The sequence below is a fragment of the Mus musculus genome, chromosome 4 (genome assembly GCF_000001635.26).
Source record: "Mus musculus strain C57BL/6J chromosome 4, GRCm38.p6 C57BL/6J".
Lineage (NCBI taxonomy): Eukaryota > Metazoa > Chordata > Mammalia > Rodentia > Muridae > Mus > Mus musculus.
In genome coordinates this window covers 123,201,158-123,225,419 of record NC_000070.6, presented here as the reverse complement: position 1 = coordinate 123,225,419, position 24,262 = coordinate 123,201,158, and the positions used below count along the sequence as shown (strand labels likewise).

The 24,262-nt window shown below is 49.2% G+C and overlaps 1 protein-coding gene across 4 annotated transcripts; it reads right to left on the bottom strand.

The window, feature by feature from the left end:
* Positions 1-80: 80 nt before the first annotated feature.
* Positions 81-24,190, bottom strand: Nt5c1a (5'-nucleotidase, cytosolic IA). 4 transcript variants are annotated; one of them, XR_867850.3, is made up of 7 exons: positions 23,737-24,190; positions 16,844-17,011; positions 16,368-16,497; positions 13,119-13,241; positions 11,163-11,347; positions 9,100-9,578; positions 81-1,460 (listed from the first exon to the last, which is right to left on the bottom strand). XR_867850.3 is itself a non-coding variant. In NM_001085502.2 (6 exons), exons 1-6 carry the CDS (start codon positions 23,860-23,862, stop codon positions 9,213-9,215), a joined length of 1,098 nt encoding a protein of 365 aa, NP_001078971.1. In that variant the 5' UTR covers positions 23,863-23,935; the 3' UTR covers positions 8,844-9,212. The 4 variants fall into 4 exon arrangements, 1 of the variants encoding a protein (NP_001078971.1); XR_376310.4 differs by having other exon boundaries at positions 85-446; XR_376311.4 differs by lacking the exon at positions 81-1,460 and adding an exon at positions 3,189-8,580.
* Between the last annotated feature and the right edge of the window lie 72 nt (positions 24,191-24,262).

The window sequence follows — 24,262 nt, the reverse complement described above, 5'->3', positions numbered from 1 at the left end:
TACGGATGGTTGTGAGCCACCATGTGGTTGCTGGGATTTGAACTCAGGACCTTCAGAAGAGCAGTCAGTGCTCTTAACCACCGAGCCACCTCTCTAGCCCCAGTTATTTTTATTTAAAAGAAAAAAATGAAAAGAAAAGAAATGCGTGGCGTTTGTGTCCTTAGCATGCCCGGTCACTCTGGCAATAATCTCAGGGAAATGTATTCCACGGCAGCTCTGAAGGTGTGATCCCTGCAGCCGAGAGGCGGTGGCATTCTCTCCGGAAGCAGGTTCTCTGGCAGAGAGATCCCCGGAGCATGTCCTCTTGGCTCCGGTGGAGGTGTGCTTTACAAGGTCACCCAGCAAGCAGGTGACGAGTTCACACCTGGAGTTATGGCTGCGCTATCCTCTTGGTGGGGTGAGCTCTATAACACATGGAACGCCCAAGGCTTCAAGACAGGACTTTGCTGGAGCAGAGAAAGAAGGGAGACTCTGACTTCTGTGTCCACCCCCACCCCTGATTCCTATGATGACAATCAGCTGTGGATAATATTAGACTGTGCGGCCTGTGAGAGGAAATAGCTCATGAGGGTCTGCCCTCATGAATGTGGCCAGTGTCTTTGGAGAAGAGAGCGAGACAGCCTCTTTGTCCCTCTACCCCACAGTGAGGTGGCCTCTGATGAGACAGAAAGGATACTCAGCAGACACCAAAGGGCCCAATCCTTGATTCTGGATTTCTGCCCCAAGGAGTTTGAGCTTTTTCTTTTTGGTTCTTTGCTCATTCATTTGTTTGTTCTTTGAGACCACATCTCTCTATTAGAGTCCTGGCCATCTAGGAACTTGTTATGTAGATGGGGCGGCCTTGAACTCACAAGAGTTCCTCTTGTATCTGACTCCTGAGTGCTGGGATTAAAGGCATGCACCACCATGCCTGGCCTGAGAAATAAGTTTCTATGCTGCTCAGTTTATGGTCGTTTGTTATAGCAGCTAGAGCAGACCAACACATGCATGGAATCAGGCAAAACACGACATCCCAGAGGGAATGGTTCCAACCTGGAGCAACAGTTTAGTGCTCCAATTTCCTTTCTGTGTCAGACAAACATCTTTCTTTTCTCTGCAAGATGTAAATAGAAAACCCCACTTCTATCTCCAACTCAGGAAAAAAATAGTGGGTTAAAGAAAAATCACTATTTTTGTCTCTATACAGAGAGCCCTGCTTCTCTTGAAAGTACCATAGGAGACCACTCCACACACTTCTGCCCAGAGTCACTCAGATGAAGAGGAAGTCACCACTCCTGAGGTCTGGAGACACATTGTGCAAACTAAGTAAATGGCAGCTCAAATTTTCTGAGGGTTTTAAGATTTGTTTTTGAAGCCATACCTTTAATCTCAGCCCTCAGGAGGCCAAGGCAGTCGGAGTTCAAGACCAGCCTGGTCTGTGTAGGGGAGTTCCAGGTTAGTTAGGGATATGTACTAAGAACCTGTCAAGGAAGGAAGGAAGAAAGGAAGAAAGGAAGAAAGGAAGGAAGGAAGGAAGGAGGGAGGGAGGGAGGGAAGGAGGGAGGGAGGAAAAAGAAAAGACAGGAAGAGAAAGAGGGGGGAAGGGAGTGAAGAAAGAAGGGAGGACATAGGGAGAGAGAGAGAGAGAGAGAGAGAGAGAGAGAGAGTTGTTTATTTTCTGGGAAAGCCTCTAGATGTACCCCAGGCTGGTGTCAAACTTTCAACTCTGCCTCAGACTCTCCAGGGATTAAAGGAGTGCTTCACCATACCTACAATTCTGCAAGTTTTATCTTTTAACATGTATATAAGGGACTGGCGTGATAGCTCAGAGGTTAAGAACACTGACTGCTCTACTAGAGGTCCTTGGTTCAATTCCCAGCAACCTCAGAGCAGCTCACAACTGTATCTCCAGTCCCAGGAGATTCATCGCCATCTTCTGGCCTCCTTGGGTACTTCATGCAAGTGGTACACAGACACATGCTGGCAAAATACTCATACAGATAAAACAAAACAAAATAATTAATAAACAAATGTACATAAGACCCAGGTGTGGTGGTACAGCACTGAGGAAGGAGAGGCGGGTTGATCTCCATAAGCTTGAGGCCAGCCTGACTGATGATTTGTATAGAAATTTCCAGGTCAGTCAGCCAGCGAGATATATATATTCATATATATATGAATGAGACAGGGTTTCTCTGTGCAGCCCCTGGCTGTCCTGGAACTCACTCTGTAGACCAGGCTGGCCTCGAACTCATAAATTCGCCTGCCTCTGCTTCCCAAGTACTGGCATTAAAGGCGTGTGCCACCATGCTCAGCTTTGGTTTTGTTTTAAAGTGGGCTTTTTTGGTTGGTTGGTTTGGTTTGGTTTTTGCTTTTAGAGGCGTATAGGAGAGTCAGGACAGTGTGTAGCCATTCAAATACATTTATATTGTCCTGTTTTCTTCCTTCCTTTTCTTTCTTTTCTTTTTTTAAAAGAGTTCATTATAAGTGAATAATCCAGGGGTTGGTATAAGCACTAAGAAATCTAGCCCTGTCATCATTTTGAGATAAGTCTTACAGGTGCTGGACAAGTTCTGTCCCAGCACTGTGGGACAGTTTTCTGAGTCACTCCTGGAATTGGAGTTACAGGTAGTTGTGAGCTGCTGTGTGGGTGCTGGGAATAGAAACTGGATTATCTGGAAGAATGTGCTCAGTTTCAAGGCCAGGCTGGTCTACAGAGCAAGTTCTAGGATAACCAGGGTTATACAGAAAACAAAACAAAAAAACAAAAACAAAAGCAAACCTGAAGACCAAAAAACCCACCTGTCTAAAAAACAAAATGAGGGCTGGAGAGATGGCTCAGTGGTTAAGAGCACTGGCTGCTCTTCTGGAGATCATGAGTTCAAATCCCAGCAACCACATGGTGGCTCACAACCATCTGTACCATCTGTAATGGAGTCCAATGCTATCTTCTGGTGTGTCTGAAGACAGCTACAGTGTACTCACATTCATAAATAAATACATCTTAAAAACAAAACACACACACACACACACACACACACACACACACACAGAGAGAGAGAGAGAGAGAGAGAGAGAGAGAGAGAGATGCTAGAGAGATGGCTAGATTTCTTAGTGCTTATACCAACCCTTGGATTATTCACTTATAATGAACTCTTTAAAAAAAAAGAAAAGAAAGAAAAGGAAGGAAGAAAACAGGACAATATAAATGTATTTGAATGGCTATTTATTTGAGTGGCTTTTAAGAAGCTGAAGCCCTTGTAAAACGAAGGCATAGCATGAGCACGAGGAAGGAACTCACGGTATTAAGCCTGTAGCGTCCTTTGTTGTTTGACCAGGAAAAGAGTGGACAGAGCAGCCCCGACCCCTGACCCCCCCAGCGCTAAGAAAGGTGTGTGCCCACTCTTGTCCCAGATAAGGACGTCACCAAGACAAAGCAGCACACACTCTAGCTCTTCAAGGAAGCCTTGGGGGTTTATGCCAAACAGCAAGACAGACGGTCAGGAGCAGCCCAGGGCAGCAGAAAACGGGGACAGGCAGGGGCCACTGTTATGTCTGGGCTTCATCCTTGATCTTGCTCTAAAGAGAGGATACTCAGACATTGTTGAAAGAGGAAATTGGAAGTTAGGTTCATAAGTGTGTTATTTTAAAAGTGAAGTTTGTGCCCATTCATTCAGTTTTTGTCTTGTCTTGTCTTGTTTGTTTACCCAAGACAGGGTTTCCCTGTTTCCAGGGCTTCCTGGAATTCACTCTGAAGACCAGAGAGACAGACTGAGGCCCTGGCTGGCCTTGAACTCAGAGATTTGCCTGATTCTGCCTCACAAGTGCTAGGATTAAAGATGTGGGCCACCACACCCAGCTTGTTTTATTTTAAAAACAAGGCCTCTCTGTGTAGCGTTGACTATCCTGCAGCTTGCTAAGTAGAACAGGCTGGCCTTGAACTCACAGAGATCCATCTACTTCTGTTTCAAGAGTGCTGGGATTAAAGACGTGTACCACCAACCATATTCAGTATCATTCATTTTTTTTTTTCTAATAGAGTCTTGATATGTGGGCTAGGCTGGCCTTGAATTTAGCATCCTCCAATCTCAGGTTCTTTAGTGCTGGGATAACAGGTGTGCACTTCCAAACCCTGCTTGTATCCCAGCACTTAAAACACCAGGGATATTTTCTGGCATATCTATGTTCTCTTAAAAACCCAAGCTGAGATTCTGAGAGTAATGTCCCTTCCATCCTCAGTAACTTGGGTCTAAAAATTCTAATTCACTGGGCTTCAGCCAGAATGAGCAAATTGGAGATTGGAGAGGTGGATTTGGCTAACAACATAAGCTCCTTTTGGCCTGTATAAAGTTTTCTAAACTTGAAATGGTTGCCAATAATTGAAAGTTCAAATTTCTAATTTCTCAGAAAACAAATCAAAACAAGACACCAGGGCCCACCAGCCCAAATTCCTATGTGGCGGGTATGCTGGATTCTTGGTGCTATTTTTCTTCTCAAGACCTTGCCCAGTGCTCTTTGCGCCTGTTTCCTGTGTGGCTCCTGTAGACATAGCGTTGTGACCCCTGACACACACAGTATGTTTGCAATGACCTTGGCAACTTTGTGATCAGCGTCAGCTCCAAGCTTAGCCTTGAGCAGTGGCAGGCAGCCACAAAGGCATATATAGCCTTGGCCAGGAGTGTGAGACACTGCTCTGCAGAGTTTTGGTTTGTCTTATTTTGCAAACATGATTCATTCAATCTCTAGACCCTCTTGGATGGGGGTGAGGTGGGGGGGGGGCATCAGGGAGACATTTCCCAATCAAGGTCATAGGTAAAGCATGTCTGGCAAGAGCAGGAAGCCCAGAAGGAAGTCAGCTTTCCTATTGGTGGCCGCAACATAGCTCCTAATGGGACCATATTAACCCTGGCACTGTTGGGAGGAGGGGTGAGATGCGTGGAGATTGAGTCAGGTGGAGGCAGATCCTGCCACTTCCTCCCCAAAGCTGCAGAGCCGCAGGGGTAGGAGGCCGAGAGGTGAGAGGCAACAGAAGTGGAACTGAAGCAGAAAGCTAGAGGAAGACTGAGAGGCCTGGCCTCGGGGGCCTCGGGTGATGCGCATGCAATGCCCATGAGATGATGTGAGTCCCCAGGAACGATGCTGGTCATCAGCAAGTGGGGCCCGGGATCCTCAGATAACTGAACTGTCTGTACATACTCCAAGCTTGCAAGTGTGCGTGCGTGATACACTGAGACAGACACACTTGCACACAGAGTCATCAGCAGAGAAACACGAGCTATTACACTTGTAAACGCATACTCAGTCCGTACAGAGGCGCACATCCATAGGTGTTTCTCCACACACACCATCACAGTGGTTTTCGGTGAGAGCCATCAGCTCATCATACAGAGATGTTTCACGAACATTCTCAGAGCACCTGAAGTCCTTTCTGGCTGCCAGAGCCCAGCACAGTAATCAGTAGCATAGAAGGAGAGAAAAATAAGCCAGGCACTACAGGCACAGCTGTGTGCCAGCCTGCAGTGCCACCTACTGGCAGGAGAGGTTTCTGCACCTTGCCTTAAGGGTAGAACCCAGGACTGTGTCTCAGGAACCCTTTTCGGTGAAGTTGCCAGGCATGGTGCCAATGGTCCTCCTCATCATCATCTTCTTCATCCTCCTCCTCCTCCTTCTCATCCTCATATTCCGCTGGAGACAGGTGAGAAGCTGGCCTCCTTGGAGCCGTACCATAGCATCAGTGAAGGACCATCAAAGACCATGCACACCTGCTGGAAAGCGATGGTCCTCTAGAGCAGTTAATAAATCAGGTTCCAACTTTCATGCACCTCCAGCTGGGACAGGCTCCTGAAATGCTGCCTGCAGAATCCGAGGCCACGCCTGGGCTTTGTAAGGGGGACTATCATGATGGGATAGCGACTTCAACCGTGACAGTAGGTAGGACGGCTTACCATGTTTGTAGCGGATTCTGGAACATTCCATTGTGAGGGTGTCCCAGTGCTGACATCTGCTAGCTGGGTAACATTGAGCAAATTATGGTAGTTCCATGAATCTGTATGGTCCCGATACCTCAAGGGAGTAGACAGGGGCCACTGTACTGGTCTATCCTCGGGCAGGCTGGATTACCATAAAATGCATTTCCAGTGGAGGGGAGTGGGCAGCTGACATTATCAAGGGATACCCAGGGGCTTGGGGCAGAGCTATTTACTACATTTGACATTCTGATCATTGCTTTGACTGCATGGATACACACCAATTGAATGGAGGTGCAAACATCAAGTCGATTTTGGATTTGAACGTCTTGCTAGCTTCTATTTTCTTTCGAACATATTCTGCTCCATTCCCACGAATGCAGTTGGGCCATCATGAAGGGGAAAGTTTGCTTCCTTCTTTTTGTGATGGGGTCTCATGTAATCCAGACTGGCTGTGGACTGGCTGCGCAGCTGACCTTGACCTTCTGATTCCCCCTGCCTTCATCTCTCTAGGGCTGGAAGCATAGGTGGGCCCCATCATATCCAGTGTATGCATTGCTGTGAGTTGAATCCAGTGTTTTGTGTTCAGTAGGCAAGCATTCTACCAACTGAGCCAGATGTCCAACTACATCTGCCTCCCCTGCAGGGAGTTCTATGGCGATCTTAGCAGTCTCCATGCTTAATAACAAGCAGAGCCACTGTTCTGCTGAGGGACCGTTCTACTGGGCCTGCAATTCTGTTGGCAAGCGCTTTCTAGGAGGAGTGTCCTGCCAGACCTAGGGATGTGGTACTTCCAGCTAAAGGGGTCCAGTGTTCTGGGAGCAGTGGCTCCTCTACCCCAGTGCTGCAGTCTGAGGCTTCGCCTGGGGCTTTTGTTGTTCAGTTGGTTTTTTAAATCTCCTGGTAACACAATCAAGAAATAAAGCTTCATGCTGCCAGGCTCCTCTTCAGCTCGGGGGGCCACCAGGAAGACTGTCTGGCTGCAGCTAGAGCCTGCCCCCAGGACGTCTGGCCCGTTGTTCTAGCCTCAAAAGCTTTTGTCCAGGACCAAGATGCTCATCTGTGGTTTCAGTAATAGAATTTGGACCGTTCTGCACTGTCAAGCGCTGTCCGTATCTATTAACGGTGGCTCCAGAAAGCCACAGCCCTTTCCTGCACCTTATCTTCTTGCTCTGGCATGGCACCATTCCTGTTTCCTGGGAAACCTGGGAGCGTTTGCAGCCTTCATGACCAGGCCGTGGGCACTAGACATCATGCAACCCAGATCCCAAATTCAGCAACATCTGGTGCTGTCTTCACAGTACACAGGTCTTTCCTGACTGGACAATGTAAGGACAGTCTGTGGGCCTCTGCTCTGTACATCCTTACAAGCTTCTTGTGACCACTGTGAGCCTCTGCTGAGATCCTTCAAGGGCTGTTGTGTGACCCAGTGAAGATGGAAAGTGTCCTGAGGCCCAGCTTCCTCTCTCTTCCCCATTTCCTTTCCTTGCATCTGTTCTTAGGGCACAGAGCATCTCTGGCTGGGTGTGGGGTACCAATAGTGCAGGAATCCCCTTACAGACTTTGTTCTATCCCCAGGCCTCCTCTGATGTCCCGAAGGGTCCTGGTTATAATGATGGAAATGGCCCTGTGTAAAGACACCTTCACCTCATGCCCTTCTGTCTGCAATAATGCCAGTGTCCCCATAAAGCAGCTGTGGTGGGTGCCAACCTCACATTCCTTCCAGGACTAGCCTCTGCATGCCACAGACACAGTAGTGCAAGCCTGGTCCAGGGTCTCTCTTCTGGCCCACGTTGGTGCTCATTTCTGGGAGTCCCTGCACCTTCTTCTTCCTCCTTCTTGCAGCTGTCACCCTGGGACACACTGCCCAGATTGTCTGCTTGCCCCTTCTTGTCTTCATAGGGGACCAACCATCCACTCTTCCACCCTTCCTCTGAGTTCCAGGGATGCTTAGCAAAGGAGGAGGTGGACCATCACTCATCATGTGGAGAAGAAAGGGCTGTAGAGACTCGTGCAAAGATGGAGTGATTGTTAATACCTCCCAGGGAGGTCAGCTCATCCCAGAATCCTTTGCACAGTGCCCCATGAGAGCGTATCACTTCCAGGGTAGCTCTAACTGGCTTCTGCTCACTATCCACAGCAGAATCATGCTGGTGCACATTCAGCTCATTGCTCTCTAAGCTATCACTTCCTTAGCATCTTTGGTTTCAGAACAGACCTGACACTTCCCACATCTGTAGCACCTATACCTCAGGTTCAGTCTGGACAACGACTTGCTTTAGAGTCTATGCTCTCTCCAAATTTGGGGCTAGAGTTCTTTCTCTGCTAGGAGAACTTCCTTATAGCATGGCAGGTGGAAGTGACTGGCAGACCCAGGACCGAGGTGAGGAGATTGGCAGACAGGACTAACTGAACTTTGCCTAAAAGCTGAAGGCAAAGGGAACCCAGAGTTGGTAAGTTGCTAAAGCCTTCTCCAGGGGGAGCCTGCAGTGCCCCCTGCTGGCTACAGGAGAATTTGCATGTGAGTCACATTCCTCCCTTCAGGTCTTCAGACAAACCTTCCAGGTACCAGCTCTCCATGGCTCAGGTTAGCAAATCACAGCAAGCAAAAGGTCATCATCTTGTGCAGTGGTTTCTAAACATGGGAAAGTATATACAGAGCTTCTGGGCACTGCTGTGCATATTTCCCATTTGGTGGGCTTCAGGGTCGAGGGGCAAAGGACTGGAATCTAGCCTATGTCCAGGCCATTAGTTTTGTAATCTACACAGGTGCCATAGGTACCAGCAGCCCCAGCACAGTGATTAATTTAGTGCTTAATCTTATAAAACCAAGCTTCTTTGGCTAAAGAACAAATTGAAAACCACCTAAAAGGTGGAAGTAAGACTTAAGGCATGCAGTTCATGCTAGATTCGCTTTAGATGTTAAATCTACCCACTCTCACACAATGTGTTCTTTGCACTACATGAGACATTTTCCATTCCAAGCCCTTTGACATCCTGGCTTCTCTGACCACACCACTCTCTCTCCCACCAATTTCTCCCTGACAGCCGGACTACCCTGCAGAGCCCTGCTTTTGAGCCAGGGTCATGGCTGTGTTTGCCCCGAAGGGGTTTTGAGACTGCTGGTTCTGTTTTCATAACTTTCTAAGAGTACCTGGCATGGAGGGTTGACGGCAGCATGCAGGAGGGTGGACGGTGAGGAGCCAGAAAAGTTCACCAGATGAAGTTCAGAAAGTGTGACAGGGGGCCTGGAGCAAGGTGGCTCAGCTACTGTGCACCTAATGACTGCTTCGCAGCGGCAGCCCGCCGGGGATTCTGAGCCACACCATAAGGCACATGGGCGGCCACCGTGCCCATCTCCTGAGCTCCAGCCACGTGGAACATCTGGTCATCAAAGAAGATGTGTGGACGGATCTTCTCAAGAAGGGGACCCTTGGGTGCTCCAGCTAGGAATAAGGCCTCATCCGTCTCCAGGCCCCAGCTGCGCAGGGTCTTGAGGGCCCGGGCTCCGGAACTGGCTGCACTTCGCGCGGTCACCAAATACGTGCGAATCGGGCACTCCAGACGCAGGCCCTTGGAGTAGAATTTCTTTTGCAGTCTACCCAGTGCTTCCAGGAAGCCCTTTAGGGGGCCCTGTGGGAAAAAGGAGAGGGATGCTGATTGATTCATCCCTCCTAAACATCAACCCCCCCCCCCCCCCCGTCATCCTAAAGCCTCTGTGATTGGCTGTTGGGGTAGGAAATCCCTAAATCCTTTGGTAGTTTGGTCTGCTTGTTCTAGCTCCTGTGTGCATACAGGGCTGTAGGTACCTTAGTCTGGGATCTGTCTTAATGTGATTAGGGTTGTGTGAGAAAAACCATAACCAGGGCAACTGTTGCTATGGATATGCATTCATGTCTCCAGCTGCAATTTGTCCTACAGCTCTGTAAGTGTGGTCTTCTGTGCTCATCAGCAAAGAAGGAATTAGAATGAGCTTGTAATGATGGCTCGGGCACCTGCCAATCAGAACAGACTCTATTATCTGTGAACATCTGGGCCAGATGGGCCAGTGTGTAGCTACTGAATTTGAGCCTGCCTGTGGACATACACATATGTGGCTCAGGGTGTTGGGCTCAAGCTCTGGGGTCAGGGAGAGTGCCCACAACCATGAAATCACTGAGGACGTGTGAAGAGAGGACTGCTTGGTGCCAAATGTAGCTCATTCTCAAAGCAATTGGAAGCCAGGGAAACCAGGTTGTGAGTGGTAGGGATTTTCCTAGCCAGGCAACCTGGAGTAAGCTGTGCTCCTCTGGGTCTCTGTTAACCCAGAGTGGGACAGTGTCCTGCTCCCGGCATGCAACTAGATTTCTATAAAAGCTCAAATTGGAGTTCCCAGCAGAGGGGAATCCCATAGCTCCACCCACAGGGAATTCCTACCAAGCTCCAAGACACGGTTCTGTTCTCAGAGAGGCATTTAGAAGTGGAAGAGCCGGTGAGGTTCCCTGAGCCACATACGGCATGACAAGGGGTGACCCCGGGTCCCTATGAGGGTGCAATAGGAGTTCTTCTTGTCTCCCAGTGAAGGAAACAGGAGTTTCTGGCAGAATGGGGCTTTACTCAGAAGGGTATCCCAAGAGAGGAGCTGAAGGTCACAGGGAAAAGACAGTGGGTTAAAAAGTAGGCGTGTGTGTGTGTGTGTGTGTGTGTGTGTGTGTGTGTGTGTGTATCAGATTTTTGAGGAGGAGTGGGAACTTTTGGGAGGGTTCAAGTCTCAGAATGGGGCGTGGGTACTTCTGAGAGGTGATGGAGACCTTAGATGGGGGTTTGGAGGGAAACAGCAGGGAGACAGGAGAGGCTGCAGAGAAGTGCTTGGCAAGATGCTGGAGACCCCAAGAGTTGGAGAAAGGCACTTGACCGAGGAGGTGGGGCTTAGTGAAGGGGTGAAGTCTCAATGAAAGGAGCAAGGAGCCAAGCGAGAGAGGTGAGGTTTAGAACTCAGGAGGCAGAGGGAGGTGAATCTCTGAGTTCAAGGCCAGCCTGGTCTACAAAGCAAATTCTAGGACAGCCAGGGCTATACAGAGAAACTCTGACTTGAAAACCCAAAGAGAGAGAAGGCTTGGCTCTTAGTAAGAGGACCTGGTGGGTGTGTGAACTTAGCCTGGGTTTGGCCCTGGACTCAGGCCAGTTCAGGTTCCGGGGAATGAGGAATTACTCAGGGGTTCTGGAAATGTGTAGCACCTGCGCCAAAGGTTTGTTCTCGTGGGCCTTCTCATGCTCAAAGAATCTGTCCAGCCCATGGGCCTTGACGATGCGCTCTGACTCATCGGAGAAGAGTACTGCGTCCCCATCGAAGGCCACTCGAAGCTGACTCTGGGACACAACCACATCCCTGCTGGGGCTGAAGATGGTGGCAGCTGCAATCCCTGGGCAGAGAGAGGTGAACATAGTCTGAGCCTTGGCACAGAAGGTATCCCATTCCATCCTTGTCCCACCAGGACTAACAGCAAGCCTATCAAGGACTCATTGAAAGCATTTTAGAATAGGTAGTGCGTGGAGACTGGCTGCAATAGGCATCGGCGATAGCTCTGAGGCAGCACTGTGAGGGTCCCTATCAGTGTCAAAAGGCGACCTCATTAATATCATCTGTGTGGAGAGCTCTAGAGGTGTCCTTGGGATGGACACCGAGGAGCTGTTTATCAGCTAACACGAGGGTATTTGAATAACACGGAAGACATCTGGTGTGGACATCTAAACACCGGTCTTGGCTGGAAGCACAGGACTGCTATGCCACTGTTCTGTTTGGAGAATAGATAGGGAAGCCAGCCTGGAGGTGTGGTCACTCCGTCACAATTGATTCCAAGTTACACAACTCCTCCATACCGAGGTAAAATTCAGGTTCTTTCAGGTCTGTATGAAGATAAGCTCTCAGACCGCAGTAGGGGTGGACGGACGTGGACACCCTGTCTACAGCCACCAAGTACGCAGGTACATTGAAGCCACTGTGGTTCAGGTTGTGAGATAACCGTGCTTGGTCCTGGGAGGCTGCCTAAGCTACATGTGGTAATGAATATATACTTTCTGTAATCGGGGCTCCTCTGGCATGCAAGGATGCCCACCAGGGACCAAGGTTCCAGGCTACAGTCAGCTGAATCCCCTCAATGGTCTTCATCTTTCTCAAAGCCACTTCTATCCTGCTCCCCAGTAGGAATCTAGGGTCAGAGATGTAGACTTCTGCAGAGCTCTAGGAAGAGCTAGCGGTACAGGTCTTACAGCAGGTTCACTGGCCTAAGGATGCCCAGGGAAGGACCAGGTCCTGAGTATCAGACTACATACCTTCCCAGCTCCATCAACCCAATGCCAAGATGACCTGAGCCCCACTACTCTGAGCAGGACACCCACCTAACCACTCTCCTGTCCCTAGACCAAAGGTCAAGTTCTAGATGCGCAGAAGCACACCTCTATGTTAGCTAGTCGCCAGATCTCAGCCAAAGGGTTTGATGTGTCTAGGGAGATGCCTTCTGGGTCCTAGTTAAACAAGGCCTCACAGACAAAGGAGCAACATGGAGGGCAGTTGACAGGAACCCTGAGGATTCAGCCTGAGAACACATCCCGACAAATAAATGGGCAGCCAGTTCTTTCTTCTCTGTGGCTCCTATTGGGAGGACTGGGACTATGGCTGTCACCCCAAACTGCCCCTTGAACAGGGCACATGGAATGGACTTCTCATTATCAGTACTTGTAACAGAGTCCTCTAATCTCACCTTAGCACTGGCCAGCCCTGCTCTGGGAAATGACTGTTTTTGGAAGTTTACCTCTCAGGCTGGGCTACCTCTGTCTTATTGGCCCAGTGATGAGTAGAAGCTTCCTGGCCACACAGGAACCCGAGCTCCCACCAGCCCAGAGGGATCTTAGGAAGCAGTAGCTTTCTGGGCTGGAAGGGAAGTTCCCATGGAAACAGAGGCTAGGTGATGCTGATGAATACGCACTGTAGGGCAGGAGAAGGGCAAGAGGATTAGGTAGGGTTTTGTTTTCACTTTACAAGACAGATCCTAGGATATTTTCCCTTGCAGTTACCTTGGCAACCCCAGTGCCTGTTCAGAGAGCTCCAGGCAACAGGCTTCTCACCAGTGGGACCCCTTTATGTGTGGGGAGGTGTTCTCCCCACCCATGTTCTCCTGCCTCATTTTGACTTACCCTCATCGATGGCTTCTCGCACTTTGTCTGCATCGGCTGACAAGTAGAGGTTGGTGTGGTAGGCCTTGAGGTAGCAGATGGGGCTATTCCCACCTGTCATGCAGAATCGCTCAATGAACAGGTCTGTGGAGATAGAGAGTCCCTGATGAGGCCAGGGTCAAACTTCATGGCCCATAATGGTCTCTCTGTGCTTGAACTGACTGGTGAGACAGCAGTGACCCTCTGTTTGAGCCTAGCATCCCCCATCTCCATCCTTCAAGGGAATAAGATGACCACGTAGTGGGAGAAAACGCCTGGCTCATAGCTTCTCCACCTAGTCAGGGAATCATACAACCTCAAAAGATGGACTGGAGACCCTATCTTCCTGGTCATAGCTGATTGGACGGGGGCAGACTCTGGACCCAGCTGAGCCAATCAGAGAACAACCCGGGTAGCTTTCTCCGAAATCTGCAAAAGCTGTGCAATAGTTGCTGGCTGACAAGTGGCTGCTATCCTCAGGGATAGTGCTGCCTCATTTACCATCACTACATAAGTCCCTCAAGCAGGGCTGCTGTTTCCCTCATAGCTGACACCAGAAAGGGTTAATATCTGACCCCACAGTGGTGCTCCAGGCCCCAGTCAAGCATGGCGCCTGCCTCTTCTCATTGGTCAGCACCTATCCCCACCCCCAGGTGGTTAAATATTGTTGACATCACCCTCACGGTCAGCGACTTGAAATCAGTGCTATAAGATGCCAGCTGGAGACTAAGGAATGGTGTAGTTCAGTGATTGAACACAGACTACGGAGACCCTGGTTTCATTCCCAGAACTCAAAATAAAGAAATACGTGTTTAAAGTAATGAATAGGAGCTGGCGAGGTGGCTCAGTGGTTAAAAGCATCCAAGGACCCAAGGTCAGTTCTCAGCACCCACATAGCAACCCATAACTATCTGTAACTCTAGCTCCAAGGGGATCTGATGCTTCTCCTGACCTTCAAAGGGGCCGTCCAACGCTGGCTTACACACACAGACACATGCATATGCTCACAAGTTAGATTTTTGGTTTTTACAAAGGTAGTGAAGCCAAGTATATTGGCACATGCTTTTTTTTTTTTTTTTAAAGATCTACTTATTATTATAAATAAGTACACCAGAAGAGGGCGTCAGATCTCATTACAGGTGATTGTGCTACCGTGCGGTTGCTGGGATTTGAGCTCAGGACCTTCGGAAGAACAGTCAGTGCTCTTACCCACTGAGCCATCTCACCAGCCCTCGGCACATGCTTTTAATCCCAGCACAGAGGAGGCGGCAGGAGCAAAGGGTAATGCATGCCTGCAGTGTCTGAAAGCCCAACGCGAGTGACTCTCAAGTCTGAGGCTAGCCTGGCCTCAGGATCTACACAGTAGGGTCCTGCATAGAAATTAAGTAAATTAAAATAAACAGGTAACTGGGTTGTTGGCTGCTTGAAGTGAGATCTTGTAAACCTGGGTGGATTGGTGTTGGTGGTGTCTCCTAGTTTTTTAAAAAAAGTGACTTCATTACTTTTATTTTATGTGCGTTGGTGTTTTGCATGCATGTATGTCTGTGTGAAGGTGTCAGATTCCCTGAAACTGGAGTTACACACAGTTGTGAGCTGACAGTGGGGTCCTGGGAAATGAACCCGGGTGGACACGGGTCCTCTGAAAGAGCAGCCAGTGCTCTTAAATGCTGAGCCATCTCTCCAGTCCACAGCTTCCCCCCTTTAAAAAACATCCTGTGTTTGGGAGTTTTCCCTGCACATGTCTCTCTGCACCGTGTGCATGCCTGGTCCCCATGGAAGCCAGAAGAGGGCCTGGAACTATTCGGATTTCCGGGAACTTCAGTTACAGACAACAGCAAAGGATGAAGCTTTCTAAAGGACAAGCGCCCATGAGGCCCAGGGAAAACACAAGCCCAAGAGAGGTCGCCAAGACCTGGATTCTGGTCTTTCTAGGTCCAATTTTCCTTTCTGCTCTGGGGTTCTAAGTCGTCCTGGAAACAAGAATGTATTCCCTTCGCTGGAAGCTTGCTCTGAGGGATTCAGTACTTTCATTCATAACTGGACTAAAAAGAGAAGCACCCTTTTATTCTAAACTGCCCCTGACTCTCCTGTTAGCCTTGTGAAGCTTGTTAGTCTCCTACAGGTAGAGAAACTGAGGCAGAGAGGCAGTAAACACCTTTTCCAGTTATACAGGGAGTGGAGCCTGTCCAGTGAGGGAGGGCTGCAGCTGGCTTGTGCCGGTTTTTAAGAGCCAGTTATTACATGTTTAGGAATTTTATGAGCCGGTTATGTTGATCAACCATGGGTGGCCGGAAATCAGTCAGAGATGGCATCCCCCAACACTGGCAGCATTTCAAATCAGTCTGGTTTGTTTTATTTTTACAGGTTTTTGTTGGTGTTTGTTTTTCTAAACAAGGTTTCTCTTTGTGTAGTCCTTGACTGTCCTGGAACTCACTTTATAAGGCAAGCTGGCCTTGAACTCAGATGTCCACCTACCTCTAGCTCTGGAGGGCTTGGATTAAAGCTGTGTGTCACAACACACAGCATTACACTCATGTATGTATGTATGTATGTATGTATGTATGTATGTATGTATGTGTGTGTATATATGTGTATGATGTATGTATGCATGTATGTATGTATGTATGATGTATGTATATATGCATGCATGTACATCTGTATGTATTTTGAGACAGGATCACATGTATCTGAACCTGTGCTTAAACTACGGAGTCCTCTGCCTCCTCCATGGTTCTGGGATTACAGGTTTTATACCACCATGCCGTTTTTCTATTTGTTTTTTAAATTTAGTGCTGGGGAACAAACCCAGGGCTTCATACATGCCAGGCAAGCACTCTGCCAATTAAGCCACATCCCATATATTTCAGGCTGCCTTGAACTCACTATGTAGCATAGAAAGACTTTGAATTCCTGCCTCATCTTCCCAGTGAAGGTATTACATACTACTATTCTAACACAGCTAGTTTTTATGCAGTGTTGGAGACTGAACCCAGGGCTTTCTGCCTGCCAGGCAAGCACTCTATCAGTTGGACTACAGCCCCAGCCTTGTTAGTTTTAAAAGACCGGGATTAAAATGACAACACAATGGAATACAGTGCCAGGTGAGCAGCATACTGCTGGGGTCAGAATGGCAGCCAGGATAGCCCGACCCAGCCTGACCCTGAAACAGTGTGGCTTCCCCTTGGGAATATGTGTGGTAGGGTGTCCCATGCTCACCTGCCCCATGCTTACCATAATGGTTGATACTGTTGATGAGACGAACTCCCACCTGAGCATGGTTGTTGGTCATGAGGACAATGTCAAAGATATCTTCGCTATCAGGGTACAACTCCCGAAGTCGCTTGTTCACAGCCTCCAGGGCCTGGAAGGGACACAGCAAACTCCAGTTTGTACTGATGAGTGGAGTCAGTGGCCAGGGGTGCAGTGAGGAAGGAGAGGGGAGGCTAGAGATCTATACACTCCACCACCTGCTAATGATATTTCCCACCATCGAGTGGGTTGTTCACTACTCGGTGGCACCTTGTTAAAGGTGGATGGAGGGGGATAGTTCTTCAAACTGGTTACCCATCCTGGGGCTCCATCAGTCCCAAGGAAGGTGGCCTCTTTCCCCAAAGGCTCAGTCCTCTAGTCATGTGATTGCCTCTGCCAGGCAGAGCTTCTGACAAAGGCATTGTGTGTGTGGGTGGTTTCAGGAACTACTCCCTCACCTTCACAAAGGGGAAGGCAGGCCCGGGGCTGAAGGGCTCATTCTCGTGCTCCAGCTGGTATCGCACGTACTCCTCGACACCCTGCTCCGTGTAGATCCTCTGTTCCTCATCCATTCGGAACAAGGCTCTGGAGGACACCGCGATGGTGACCGCATTCTGAGGCTTTGGCTGTAGGAGGGAGGGACAGTAAAACAGGCTGTCACTCAATCCCATCCTGAGCCAGGTCCACCCATGCAAGCTCCTCCTGGACCCTGGGATGTGGGGAAGACCGAGGCTCAGCTCGGGCAGAGGCAGACTCTGGGCTGGACCCTGCTGGAGACTGGCTCCCTGTGTAGGAGTGTGATAGGAGGGAGGGGCATGCCCTCCGGGAGCTTGTGATATTGTTGGTCATCTGGACCTCAGAGAAAAATTAGTACAATGTATGTAAGCCAAAGTATGGCCACACTAAGATGACTCCCAAATGGTTTCCATTATGAGAGAAGAGCTGCATGCCCCCAGGAAGAAATTAGTGCCCAGAAACACAGTAATTATATAAGAAAAAGAATATCTCCAACCTGGGTCTGTTTCCTGAGCTGCAGACTCACATATCTAATTGCCCCAGTCACTCCATCTTACACTCCAACTTACAGTGCCTGGGGCAGAATCCCTCACCCTCACCCCAAAGCCAGCCTCTTCCCCCTTTCCTCACCTTGTGTCCAGTTCCACACCTACTCATCCAGATCACCACTTCGTGATCAGACAACTGAAGCCAGGAGGTAAACCTTTACTCCCCGCTGCCTCCCCATTCGCTTCCTCACCGACTCACGGTCTAAGCCACCCATGCTTGGAATCTACCCACTTCTCTCTTCTCTTCCACAGTCCAGTGCCCTATCATCCTCTTCAAATTGTCAGAGGGATCTGTCTAAAGTGCAGATGGGATCACAGCTCATCTCTTGTGCAGAGTCAAGCAGACAGCCTTCCCTACGGAACAAGAAGTCCTTTGCAACAGACCTCTCTTTCCTTTCTACCCTCTGCTTCCTCTTCCCCAGCTTTGCGCAACCTCGTTTTGCTCACGTTTTTGCACACTGCCCTTGTCCTTTGACTCTGGAGTGTGTTGCCCCCTTGGCTTATGGTGTACGGAACTATCCTATACCCTCTGTCTGGTTATGTCATGCTCTTGCTCTGGGATGCTGCTTCAGTTGGTTCCTCTATGGAGTTTGCCCTCACCCAGCTCTGCTGAGGAAGGGTTCTGGTTGGAAGATACGACTCCTGTCCTCGGAGCTCATCAGAGGATGGAGGAGAAGACAAGCAAACAGAACTAAGGGGTAGGCAATCAGTGACAAAGTGGAGGCAAGGTCTCGGTGACTGGCCTTCAGGAGAAGGCATTAAGGGAGAGGAGGCCTTGAAGGAAGAGGCCACAAGGATTGATGAACGCAAACCAGAAGCTGTCACAAAGGTGAACAGAGGCCAGGGCAGAGAGAGTATAGACAAGCCCAGAGGGACAGGTAGGGGCCTGGATTTCAAAGGAGCCCTTTGAAAGAGGGTCTTAGCAATGCTTCTTAGCTGATAAATCTGAATTTATCCCCCCTCCAAATCTCATGTCGAAATCTGATCCTGAATGAGATAGCATTTAAGGGTATGGACTTTGAGAGTGGTTAGGGCTTAGAAAAAAAGATAACAGAGTTTGCTTTGAGTATTCCCGCCATGTGAAGATACAGTGAGAAACTGCCACCTTTAAGTGAGGAAGAGGACCCCACTCTTTTGGCACCTTAATTTTGGACACCCAACCTCCCCAACTGCAAGAAAGACATCTGTATTGTTTACAGTATAAATAGCCCACTGTGTGGTACTTTGATACAGTAACCTAAAATGGACCAACACATAGGATAGGATGAGGAGCATGCCACCACGGACAGCAGCTGGACCCTGATTGATTTCTGGGGATTATCAGAATATGGGTGTGCAGGAAACTCATGGACACCACTTCTTTGTGAATGGGACAGTCCTACCATCATGGTCCCTAGTTAATAGGTAAGAAGAGAGGGTCTCAAGTAGAAGCCAAGACCTTTAAGTGGACCTAACATTCTGCTTATTCATGATAATTTTGTGGATGATGTATTCAACCTACTGCTAGGCTCCAGTTGATTGGCAGCACTGAGTGATGCTAAGCTGGGGATGTTAGGAAGCAAGATAGGTTTGAGTTCTGTCCCCAAAGAGCTTCTGGCTCATCCATGCAGATATTCCTGGTATCCTTTAGAAGACGGGGAGAGGAGCATGCCACCGAGGACAGCTGCTGGACCCTTCCTAATCTCTGGAAAATCAGAGTATGAATGTTCAAGGAACACATTGGCAGTACTTCTCTGTGACCTGGGCAGCTCTAGAAGACAGGACTTTATGGAAATGCTCTATAAACTGTGCTCTGTGGTTGTGTAGTGACTTCAGATGTAACTGGTGATGATGAAGATTTGAGTTCTAATTTCACTCGCTTTAAAAAAAATGAATGGGTGTATGTGTGTGTGAGTGCATGTTTGTGTGTGGAGCACAAAAGTGGATGTCAGGTGTCTTCTATTACTCTCCACTGTATTTTTTTTTTTTTTGAAGCAGGGTCTCTCACTAAGCCACCAGCTCGATCGTCCACACGGTCACACATGGCTTTCATACAGCTGCTGGAGAGCCAAACTCAGGTTCCTTGTGCTTGTATGCCTGGCGCTTTACTGACAGAGCCATCTCCTGGTCTCTAAATTGATTTAGTTTTAATGAATTTAAGCAGTTTCCTGTAGATAATGGCCAGTGAAGCCTCAGAGCCTCTCAGAATAGGAATGGAAAAAAAAAACAAAAATTTCCACAAAGCTGTGTAGCTGGCCACAGCTTATGTTTGGCATTTAACTTTAACCTAGATGGTGCAGGTGACCAGTGGGGCCAGTGGAAGATGGCATCCCTCTTCTGAAGCTCAGTGGCCCAATGCTTTAGCCAGTTTCTGACCACCCGTGTGCCAGTGTGTGTGTGTGTGTATGTGTGTGTTTATGTATATGAGTACACTGTAGCTGTTCTGATGGTTGTGAGCCACCATGTGGTTGCTGGGATTTAAACTCAGGACCTCTGGAAGAGCAGTCAGTGCTCTTAATCTCTGAGCCATCTCTCCAGCCCCCGCCAGTGTGTTCTTGGCTGGGCATTTCACAACCTCATCAGCACTTGGGCACCTTAGGGACAGAACTATCATTCCTGCAGAGACAGAGAACCCATTTTTCTCCATCCACTTCAGGCAGGGTCTGAATCTGGCTCCAGACCATGCAGCCAATCAAAGCCTTGTTCTTCACTTTTCTCTTCTTTACTTTCAGTCCCATAGCCCTGACTGGTCTTGAGTTTCCTTTGGGTGGGTTAATCAGACTCTCAGATCCCACTCCTGGCCATTGCAAGAAAAGTGTCTTGATTGCCTTGGCCTCTGGAGTGTCTAGTTTCCTCTCACAGATGAGGAAAGAGGGTTAGAGAGGGTCAGGGTATTTTATTGTTCACACAAAAAGTCAAGGTGAGATCTCAAGTCTCTAGTTTGGCCTCTGCCCACGTAAAGCTTCCTTGATGTGATCCTCCCAGAAGCCTCCATCTTTTACTTTAACAACTTGCCTGGACACATCCCAGCCTCCTTTCCCATGTTTGGAAGAAATGACAACAAGCTGAAGGTTGGAGAGATGGCTCAGCAGTTAAGAGCACTGACTGCCCTTCCAAAGGTCCTGAGTTCAAATCCCAGCAACTACATGGTGGCTCACAACCATCCATAATGTGATCTGATGCTCTCTCCTGGGGTGTCTGAAGACACCTACTGTGTACTTACATATAATAAATAAATAAATAGATAAATAGATAAATAAATAAATAAATCTTTTTTAAAATGACAAGAAGCATTGTATTCTAATACTGTTGCGGTTTTATGGTGGGATACTCTTCCCTTGAAAAATGATGGTTCCCAGGACAGAATCCTGTCTTCTATCCAAGTCACTCTGCTACAACATAATTGAGGTGGGCCTCAGGAACCTTCAGGGGTTGGTTGTCCAGCCTCCAAGTGGGTCTGAAAAAACAGGTGACTAGATCTGTACAGAGCCCGGAGAAGCTGAGCCCTTGTAGACTAACCCTCTTGTGCTTGTCCAGGTTTCTTAGCATCCAAGTTATGTGTGCACCCCAATCAGAAAGTCCATTCCAGGCTAGGGATTGGGTCAGAACAACCAGGGTCTCAGCTTGGGAGTACTGAGCTGCAGGGAGCCATGATCTTGCCAGCTCTCTGGGATTTAGGCTGATCGCTACGGCTTGGGGATGAGGGTGGAAGAATGAATAGAGAGCAGCTCAGCCCCACTGGCCTGCCTGCGGAGCTCCTACTTAGACCAACAATCTGTCTATTGCACTCAAGATAGGAATGTAGCCAAAGAAGCTGTTATTTCTGGAAGGACACAGGAGGGATGGGAGAGACGAGGACAGGATAGCTCTGGGTGAAGGCCCCTGACCCCAAGAGATGAGGGTCTCTGATGGTCTTCACTAGGTTAAATATTTTACTTAAGCTCTTGGGAATGATAATGAGGCCAGGCCAGGCCCCGATGGGGCCCATGAGGCTTACAACCCCCAAAATAGCCCATGGGAGGAGGGGCTATGGCAGGAAAGACAGGAGCTGGGAACTTCACCTAATCAGACCAGGGTTCAAGGCCAATGGGGGGACATGACTGATCATGGCCTGGTTCTCTGATGCTCAGGGAGGAAGTGGATTTTTGAACAATGAAGGTTCTCTCCTGTTTTCCAGCAGGCTCTCCTCCCCATCCCCGGGACCAGACATTATTTGTCCAGCTTTGCTATCTCATTAGCAAGACTGCTGCCAGACCCGCCCTTTTCAATCCACCCGATAAACAGCCCAGTGTGATTTTCATAAAATGAAAGTGGAACCAAATTAATCCCTGATAAGTAATAATAATAATAATAATAATAATAAAGATCCTGCAACAGTTCCATTATGATGCTGATATTTTTAAAGGTAGGTTGACCATTTAGTCAAATGAATTCTTAGGCAGAACTCCCCCCCCCCCCGCCATGTGTAAACCAAGGATATAACTGCTATACATCTCTTTTACAATTCAGCTCTTATATCTATACATCTATATGAGTGCATTTGTTGCAAAACTAATCAATAAAACAACACCTTGGGAACTGGAGAGATGGCTCAGTAGTTAAGAGCCCTGACTGATCTTCCGGAGGTCCTGAGTTCAATTCCCAGCAACCACATGGTGGCTCACAACCATCTATAATGGGATCCGACGCCCTCTTCTGGTGTGTCTGAAGACAGCAACAGTGTAACCACATACATGAAATAAATACATCTTAAAACAAACATACAAACAAAACAACAACAAGAAAACCCCAGCAGTTTAGGTGACAATATGTTTGAAAGCAGGGGTTAGGTCGCCACCATAGACACAAGAAGTTTCAGTATCCAGCCAATTTATTTTTATGTTTCTGCACAGTTCTGAGAGAGTCCAGTTTGCACCCCCAAATACTTGAACATGGGAAGAGCTGCTTTATTTTCAAATATTTAAAGTACTCTTTCTAAAAGAAAGGATTCACAGGTCTGAAGACTGCTTGAGACACAGGGTTCCACAGAACCCAGCGTGAAAGCCTCAGCCCCGTTAAATAAGGTTCTGGCCCTTTCACAAGGTACTCAGTCAGAGGGGTCCCTTGCCTGGGAGCCTTTTGAGTCCTTGTAACACTTTCCCCAATGATCCTGCATGTCTAAGTGTGAATTCTGAACAAGTTCTTGAGCTTCAAAGACAGCTTCTTGCTTTTCACTCACTCCTCTGCCCCTCCCACCCTCCCAGGAGATCCCACCCACTGAAGCTTTAAGATCAGCTCAAAAGTCATTATCCCAAAGCCTTCTCAGTGGCAGTCACCCCCTCCCCCCCAGTGCTCCCACAGCATGTAGGATCTTTTACCTGAGAATCCACCATCTCTAGAGCCTCCGTGGTCACACTCCAAACTCCTGAGACAGGCAGACCACACTTAATATCTCTGTCACCAGGATGAGCCAAGGCCTAGAGGTGACTGTGGATGGGGTAGCCTCCTGGGTAAAGTCGTTGTAGTGAAGCAGTGGAATGCTTTAAGGTCGGACTGGAAGTCCTTGTGTAACGCCTTTGGGTCCCTTTCTATTCTCAATCCCTTGCCCAAGTTCCTGGGTCTAAGGCGGAGAGGCGTGAACAACGCTAAGGTATCATGAACTTTCCTAACAGAGGAAGAGGAATGCTTGCCTCTGTGTGAAGTTGCAAATGGTTGATGCCACCACTGAGATCAGAAGCAATGTCTAAGGTGCAAAGCCCAGCGCTGGGAGCTCCAGAGCCTGGGAGCAAAGCCCTGAGCCTAGAGCAAGTAATCGTTCCTTTAAGATGCAGGGAGAGTGACCTGATCCCCCGGGGTCTGGGTATTCAGTTAGAGCCCAAACGCCGAGGCTTGGGCCAGGAAGCTGAACTGACTGCACAGATGGAGGAGACCTGAGAGCCCAGCGAGCAACCGGGTTCCCAGAGTCGAGTTAGGAGTTACGGAGCCCAGGGCGCTGCTCCCGGGTTGCTGACCAGCTCTGCCAACAAGTGCAGTCCGCGCGTTCAGGTTGCCAGCGCCGGAGGGGATAGGCCCCTGATGACAGCATGGGGGAGGGGTATTCTGGAGTAGAACCTGAGCCCGGGATTGGGGGGAGGGGGTGCGGAGGCACTGCCACTATAGCAGAGCTCCCAAAATAAACTGGAGCCCCAGCCAACTGCTGGGCACATTCTGGGGCGGAGGAGCCTTGTCACCTTCGGGAGGGGTTCCACGAGGCCCTTTCCAAAGGGCTTGAGACCCGTCCCTAGAAATGGCCCTTCCCGTGTCCCCCCAAATCCAAGCCCTACTTTTACCGATTTGGGTTTCTTCTTGGACGAGAGGTTGTCATAGAAAGTCTTGGCTTCCTCCCAGCGCGGTACCGCGGCGGTCTCTGCCCCTGGCCCGGGTTCGCGGGCCTCCCGGGGCTGCCCTGGTTCCATGCTCCGACTCGGATTCTATCCGGCCCGGCGGGAGAAGACAGCAGTGGAGACGCGGAGCTCTCGGCACCGGGCTGAGGGAGGGAGGCGCGTCCCGGGTGGGAGAGGCAGGCGGGCAGGGCCGGGAGGGAGTGCGAGTGAGCCTGCCCCGCCCGCCGGGGGTGGGGGGTGGGGGGGACCGTCAGGTCCGAGCCGCCCTCTTGGCATTTAGGGGAACTCTGATTCCTCGACCGACCCGGGTCTGAAGCAAATGGGGAGCAGGTGCAGTCTGCTTTCTGGAGCAGGCCGAGTGGAGCCAGGCTTGTGGAGTACTGCGGCTTCGGGGTTGCGGGGATGAAGTTCAAGGGCACCGAGAGAGGAGGAAGCCTAACATTTTCCCCTCCTAACACGATAATGCCCAAAC

Coding starts and splice junctions, on each gene's coding strand:
- Nt5c1a (NM_001085502.2), bottom strand. CDS start 23,862: ATGGAACCAGGGCAGCCCCGGGAGGCCCGCGAACCCGGGCCAGGGGCA. Junction 11,348..13,118: donor GCGAGAAGCCATCGATGAGG/GTAAGTCAAAAT, acceptor CTCTCTGCCCAG/GGATTGCAGCTGCCACCATC. Junction 9,579..11,162: donor AGAACAAACCTTTGGCGCAG/GTGCTACACATT, acceptor TTTTTCCCACAG/GGCCCCCTAAAGGGCTTCCT.